A 6,800-nucleotide genomic window follows, 5' to 3' on the forward strand; every position below is an offset into this window, starting at 1 on the left:
GATACAAGGTCAGAGTCCTAAGCTACGCTTCGGGCGCCTTTCCTTGTATAGTTTGCGTTGGAGTTTCGGTTTTGCACGTTGCTTTGCTCCGCGTTCTTCTTGGCGATTGGGCTGTAGGCCTTGTTACCAAGGTCTACCTCCCTGCAGTATGGTCCATGGGGGCCCGTAGGGTTTCCCATCGACAAACCCTCAAAGCTACGGATGTGCAAGTCCTATGCTTCCCTATCAATCTGTCCCTACGTAGCCATCCACATCTAGAAGTAGAAACCCTAACCCTAATGAAGCGGATCTGGAAGTGTGTAGCAAAAATGGGATGAGAAAGACAGGAACGTACCGAAAATGGCGCTGCATGGAGAGCAAAAGTAGGAGAAGGTGACGGATCCGGTGCCTTCGACGGCGGCGTCTGCGGGTCGGATCTGGAAATCATGCGAAGGCCACTGAAGAATCGGCCGCACGTGGAAGCAACGGTGGCGTCGAGGAGGGAAGTGACGGAGCCAGCTAAAATAGAAGTAGGGATTCAAGGATTTGTAAACCCTAACAACAGGGATGGTCACCGACCAACGATTAAGGGGGAGGCATGGAGTGGACTACGTACCGAAAGGGCAGATCTGGCGCCGTAGGCGATGAAGAGGCTGGATCTGCTTGGCAAGACGACGATGACGAAGCGGCGGCTCAGGGACAGCGACGCCGAACCAAATCCGACGAGACACCCCATGTGGATGTCGCCTTCCTTCTCAGGCCCAAGGGATGGGAGGGGATAAGGACGAAGGGCGGCCGACAACGATGCGGGATTGGGGGCGCGGGCAAAGAAGTCACCTCGGCGGCAGCGGCACCAACAGCTGGGAGCGGCGGAACCCTAAGCGCGCGAGCGAATGCGAGACGGGAGAGTGAGGATGGCGGCAGCTGGTTCTTCTAGAGCAGCCGAACGGCTGCACTAGGCCTGGTGTTCGCCTGGGCCAGAAGGCCCAATCAGCTCCAGCCGATTTCAGTCATCAATTCGAGCAGCCAAACAGGGCCCATATCTCTCAGCCGTGTTACTTATACCTAGATATATGTTGAAGATCTAGCTTACACACTAGGTGTGTGTGCGTACGTGTGGTATGAGTCAGTACATAAGTTTAGATACTACAGCTTCTACTCGAAGGTTGAGGCAATAAAAAAAAGGAGGAATTTTGAGGAGGAAGCTGAAGTCATCTGTGGTGTCCAATCCAATACACAATCTGAACATGAAGGTGGTGCTGGAGCTTTTACTGGAAGGCTCTGCTCGTTGCGCACTCAATTTGGCCCAAACTAGCGATATACAAGTAGGAGTAATCAGAACCTGTCCTGAGTCATGCCCATTTCACACGAAAGGAACCCAAAATTACAAGGCCTACCTCATGCAACTTGAATAGAGCCATAGAGGTGAACGCTTTGTACTCTGAAATCGTCCTGCAGGATCCTACTACGATAGGATACAAGCACCGGTTACAATTACAACCACCTGAGCCGCTTTTAAGTGTAGGCAGCACAAGGTCTTGTTCGGCTCATCCTCAATCCGAGAGGATTGGGGGTGATTGACCTGGATTTTGACTTGTAGGGGGGATGTTCTAAGTATGTTCTAAACATTGAAGGCAGCAGCACTAAGCTTCTTCGTCCAGGAGACCTCTCCGGTGGGGCATATAATTGATTTCACCGGTGGAGACTGCAGAGCATCCTCTTCCGACTGTAACCAAAAACTGAATAACAGGTCGGTGCATCATCACTACAGGCTACAGATACAAATATTAACAGCTTACTTGTGAAGCTATTACCTTAGCAATTGCTCCTGGATACACATTCATACAACGGAGAATGAAAGTGATTCTTCATAGTTCATCGTAAATTTGAGGAGCAGGAGCAGGAACATTTGCTGGGGCAGGTCCATGTTGGGCTTTCGCTACAATGTCCTCAGCTGATAAAGAACCTGATCTGATGGCATCGGCCAGTTTTCTTTGCAGCGTCAACAGACCAATACGTCTTGAGACGACATAAAGTACCGCCAAGGAGAAGATGATAAAACCGATAGTCAGGATGATCCTGGGAAACAGACCTTGTTAGCAATTGGCTATGACACACAGAAACACAGGTTTGTTCTTAGACAGGTAGAAAAATCGTCTAGCAGATAAGAAGCTTATTGCATATCACAAAAGCACCAGGCACAGTTACTTCATTTTAAGCATTTTGGCATCAGATCTGAACTGCTGGTAATGAGGAACAAAATAGTCATGCCAGGACGGCACTAATGTTCCTTCAAATAAGGATGTAATATACATCCTTGCTTCATTACACACTTCTCGGATATGCATAGAACAAGTACTAGGACTGAGGATTGGAGTTAGCTCCATTTCTTTCCATAAGCCAATCATGAGTCATGACCCTAGTTAAGCATTCCAGCCTTTTGAGCTTTACTTTAACAAGCAGACTGCACTGTTGACCAAGGAATCATCTGGACTAAGGCCCAGAGCTCATAGAGGAAGCAAAGAAGGCCGCCAGACCTGTTCATTCAATGACTGTCTGATGTGTGTCCTTTGGCGTTACAGATACGTCCAGTGTTTATAAAGGCTTTTAAGAAACTTCTAAGTTCACACAAGTTTTGGTTTAGTTCCAAATTTGTGATTATATGGAAATCAAATGCCAGCATGTTTTCTGCAAGTCACTTTTCTTTGTTATTCTTTTGCCTAATCAGCTGTAATGAATCATGTATTTCCTAGAAAGATAGCCTGGGATACAGTTGTTTAATAAGAAAAAAGTACTGGTTCAAACGATCCTGACAAATGATAGTTGAGTACTGGCAATATAGCACTTATCCCAATTTCTATGAAAGGAGCCAGGGATGTGGTTTCAATTTTGAAGGTGCTCATTGTGCAAAATGTGTCTATAGAGACATGTCTTTTAGTTAAATGGCTTGTGTAAAATAAGAATGTAGGCTATTCGACCACGGACCACAGTATACACTGATCTGCAGCAAGTTTAGAACTGTACAAAAGAGTGAGAGTCACCTATCAAGAACATCTTGCCGTTGCATCGTGGAGAGCAAACCACGGGTACGCATCAGTAAAGAGCGGTGTCCTTGATATTCACCTTCAGCCTTCCGGAGAACACTTGTTGATTCATCTGCATAATTTAATAAATTAGTTGCATGGTACAATTTGACTATGATGATCCTTAAAATGAAGGCAAATAAGAAAATGTTTTGATTCATACACCATGAAGTGCATGGACGTGCTATATTTTCAGCCATAACAGAAGAACATCCCATAGTAAAAAAAAAAGACAAATTAAATATAAATAAACAGAACAAGTACATGACTACAACCAAGCAGTTTTATTTGATCCACTGTGAGACACCACAAGAATATTAGTACTTCCTCTGTTCCAAATTATAAGACGTTTTGACTTTTCGAGATACATTGCTTTTACTATGTATCTAGACATAGTGTATATCTAAGTGCATAGCAAAAGGTACGTATCTAAAAAAGCCAAAACGTATTATAAGTTGGAATAGAGGGAGTACATTACAATTAAGATCAAACACATTGTACAAGACAGATTTTAGTAACCAACAAAAGTCAATCATTCTAGAATGATAAAAATTATAAATAATATACAGACTAACGGCTTAATTAAAATGCATACCGAATGTTGCCAAGGTACTAGCACTTCTTTCCACTTCCTGTAAACATTTATAATTTTAGATCAATTAGCTTCAAGTTTATGAGCAATAAGCTATTAGGCATTAGCATACAAGCTAACAATTGAACAAGTGGACATGCAAACCTGAACCATCATCTGGCGAGACCGTCGGAGGCTCTCAGTGATACTTTCAGCAGCAGATGTCATTCCAGCCTTTGTCCTGAATCATTTAATGATCACATCATATGACAAAACTAGATATTGCTTGGATTACAAATGTAGAAGGGTGGTTCATTCATTATTGTGATACAAGAGAACTTATCTAAACATGAATGCAAAAGGATGGCTTTTTCATTAGTGAAATACTGAAATGCATTAATACAGCAGCTCTTAATTGTTATTCCACAATTCTTAGTGTATAATATAGAAAACTAGAATTCACAAGTGACAGCCCATTATCTGCTTCTTCAAATTTCAAGTAACCTGGATTTGATGAAACCAGATGGATGGGATACCCATGTAACTGACTAAATTATAAAAGCTCCTTAAATATCCCAAATATATTGGCTTAAAGGAAAAAGACCTCATTGAAATCAACTTACTGGAGATTACGCCTACGGATGGTAGACTCTTCGCCACCCCCCAGAAGAAGTGCCCTCTAGAGAAAAGACAATTAGAAACTGATAGCCAAGTTATAATGGCACCTGCAATGCTCTAAAAAGGTGGTAGGGTCCCTACAGGTAATTTTCTTGCTAATTTTGCGAGCGAACTTGCAAAAAACTAAAGCAACAATAGTATCAATGGTGCTTCTGAATTTAAACGAGTACACAAAAACCTCTGAAAAGAGATACTGCATATAAAGAATAGGTCCTTAAAAATTAAAGTGAATTCTTAATCTTTCACATTGCATTGGTGATAGTCTAGAAGCATGTACTACTCAGACAACTAATTACTTGGATCAATATCATCAAAGTCCACGCAAAATCACATACCTCCTCTTGAGCAGCTTGTCTAATGTTATCTTTTGCTTGTAAGTTAGCATTCCTCAGGCTAACATGAAGCCTGCAAAAACATTCAAGATTTATACAAAAAGTAGGCTAAGAAGGATAACAAAAGTAAACAAACTCCAAGACTATCTTACTTCTTGTATTGTTCATCCCATGACTTTAAGGTTGCTTGGCCAGACTGCACTTCATCAAAAGTGGGAAGCTGCTGTGCTAGAAGATCAAGCCGGAACTGCAGTGACTTGAGCAACTGCAGAGCATCCTGTGCAGAACCATTCAACCTCGGAAGAGAGTTTGCCTCCTCTGTCCCTTTCCCTGCTTTCCCACATGATTCGATTGCAGTAATGTTCTCCTCAAGCTGTGAAACTGCTTGGCTCCATTCTTTCTTCAGATTTTCAACAGCTTGTGTGACTTCGTCCATCCTAATATCTTAATGGATCAAAATCAGCAGATGTACCATACTGGCATGTGAAGAAAGACAACTGACAACGTGTAACATAAACAGAATTTAGTTTTGATACATGGATAAGTAAGCACTCCTGAAAAACTAAGTTCCTTTGGAAGAAAAAATCCTCATGGTGGAGGATTACTATTCCTTAGCCGTGCATAAATGAATAGCCATGACATGTGGAGTACATTTCAGGTGGGTGCAAAACATTTATATTCCTTCCAATGAAAGAAGTCATTATAATCCAACTAGCACCATCCCAAGCCCCAAATATGCGCTGATGAGCAAAATAACATCATAGCCTACAAATACAAAACACAAACACTGCTCGCTATGGAGAAACCAAACCGTAACCTTAGTAGGATTAACCTAGCCAAATATTATCAACTGGGATGCGAGAACGCCATATTGAGAAGGACCAAGAAACCTGATTGAATAAGGTATAATAAAATCATGTTATCTGTGTTTGCTGAGTCTGTTTCAAAATTAATTAAACTGTCAAATGTGATACATACTCAAGAAAGACCAAACAGTCACTATCTAAGTAGGCGTAGCAATATATAAGAGCATCTCCACCAGTCCCCCAAGGCCCCAATTCCCACCCCCATTGAGGAAAAACCTGTAGTTTTAGGGATATGAGAGCTCCAGCAGATCCCCATTCTAGCCTCAATGAGAATTTTTTTTTTCTCAGCCCCTCAAAATCCATCCTCCAACCCCTCAAAGATGAGGAAACCCCCTCCCCAAATACCTGAGATTTTTGGTGCGAGAATATAACTGCTGGCGCCAGGGACGGAGACGGGGACGCCGGCGGCAAGATGGTGGCCGCGGGCGCCAGGGACGGGGATGGGGAAGAAGACACCCGCAGTCAAGATGCTCCGGCCGCCTAGTTGCAGCTTCTCGTGCTGCCTTGCCGCAGCTCCTGGCGCCCCTACTCGCGTCGTCTGGAGGAGTGGGATGTGAAGAGGAGCGGCGGAGGAGGAGGAGGAGTCCGGAGGAGTGGGATGGCCGGATGGGAAGAGGAGCGGCGGCTTCGTCGCGACGGAGGAGTAGCCGGCGGAGTAGATGCGGCGCTCGGAGCCGGGAAGAGAAAGAAACGGTGGGATAAAAAAAAGGATTATATTTTTATTGTCAAAAAAAAGATTCTATTTGCGTGACAAATAGACCCACGAGATACTGGGAGCGAGATTTTCTTGTTCGGTTGGATGGCCTGGATTTGCTGACTGGACCAGCAATTTTGCCCGGGTCTCAAGCAAATAGGCCCAAGGTCTTTCGGAACCCTTAAGAAAATATTCACAACCGCAATCCTACTTTTTGCCGAGTGTTTTTATGTTTATCGAGTGTATTTTCTCAGACAATTAGCGAATAAGTGATTTATCGAGTGCTGTGCTAAAAACACCCGGAAAAAAAACACTCGGTAAAATAGAGGGTTTGCCGAGTGTAAAAAAAAACACTCGGCAAAGAGCAGGTTTGCCGAGTGTTGTAACACGGCTTCGGCGGGTGATGAAGGCCTCCGACAGCAAGGTGTCTCCAAGGCGTCTTCGACCGTCTTAGGGCGGAGATCTGGCGTTGACTAAAGGAACTTTCCTGGCTATGCTCGTAGGGCACTACACGAGGCTCGGCAAGCTTGTCGCGAATTCCGCCCAGGCCGGGCGCAGACATCTCCGACCTATGCTCAGGCGGACGCCGCCCCGCTT

At 44.1% G+C, this 6,800-nt stretch overlaps 1 protein-coding gene across 3 annotated transcripts; it reads right to left on the minus strand.

The window, feature by feature from the left end:
• Positions 1-1,363: 1,363 nt before the first annotated feature.
• Positions 1,364-6,228, minus strand: LOC136483710 (uncharacterized). 3 transcript variants are annotated; one of them, XM_066480851.1, is made up of 9 exons: positions 5,855-6,228; positions 4,796-5,087; positions 4,647-4,716; positions 4,257-4,312; positions 3,799-3,874; positions 3,658-3,694; positions 3,021-3,135; positions 1,794-2,058; positions 1,364-1,718 (listed from the first exon to the last, which is right to left on the minus strand). In XM_066480851.1, the coding sequence occupies exons 2-8, from the start codon at positions 5,077-5,079 to the stop codon at positions 1,848-1,850; spliced, it is 849 nt and encodes a 282-aa protein (XP_066336948.1). In that variant the 5' UTR covers positions 5,080-5,087; positions 5,855-6,228; the 3' UTR covers positions 1,364-1,718; positions 1,794-1,847. The 3 variants fall into 3 exon arrangements, with proteins under 3 accessions (XP_066336948.1, XP_066336953.1, XP_066336960.1); XM_066480856.1 differs by having other exon boundaries at positions 1,364-1,705; positions 4,796-5,080; positions 5,855-6,226; XM_066480863.1 differs by having other exon boundaries at positions 4,796-5,080; positions 5,855-6,222.
• Between the last annotated feature and the right edge of the window lie 572 nt (positions 6,229-6,800).

This window comes from Miscanthus floridulus, chromosome 1, assembly GCF_019320115.1.
Source record: "Miscanthus floridulus cultivar M001 chromosome 1, ASM1932011v1, whole genome shotgun sequence".
Classification (NCBI taxonomy): domain Eukaryota; kingdom Viridiplantae; phylum Streptophyta; class Magnoliopsida; order Poales; family Poaceae; genus Miscanthus; species Miscanthus floridulus.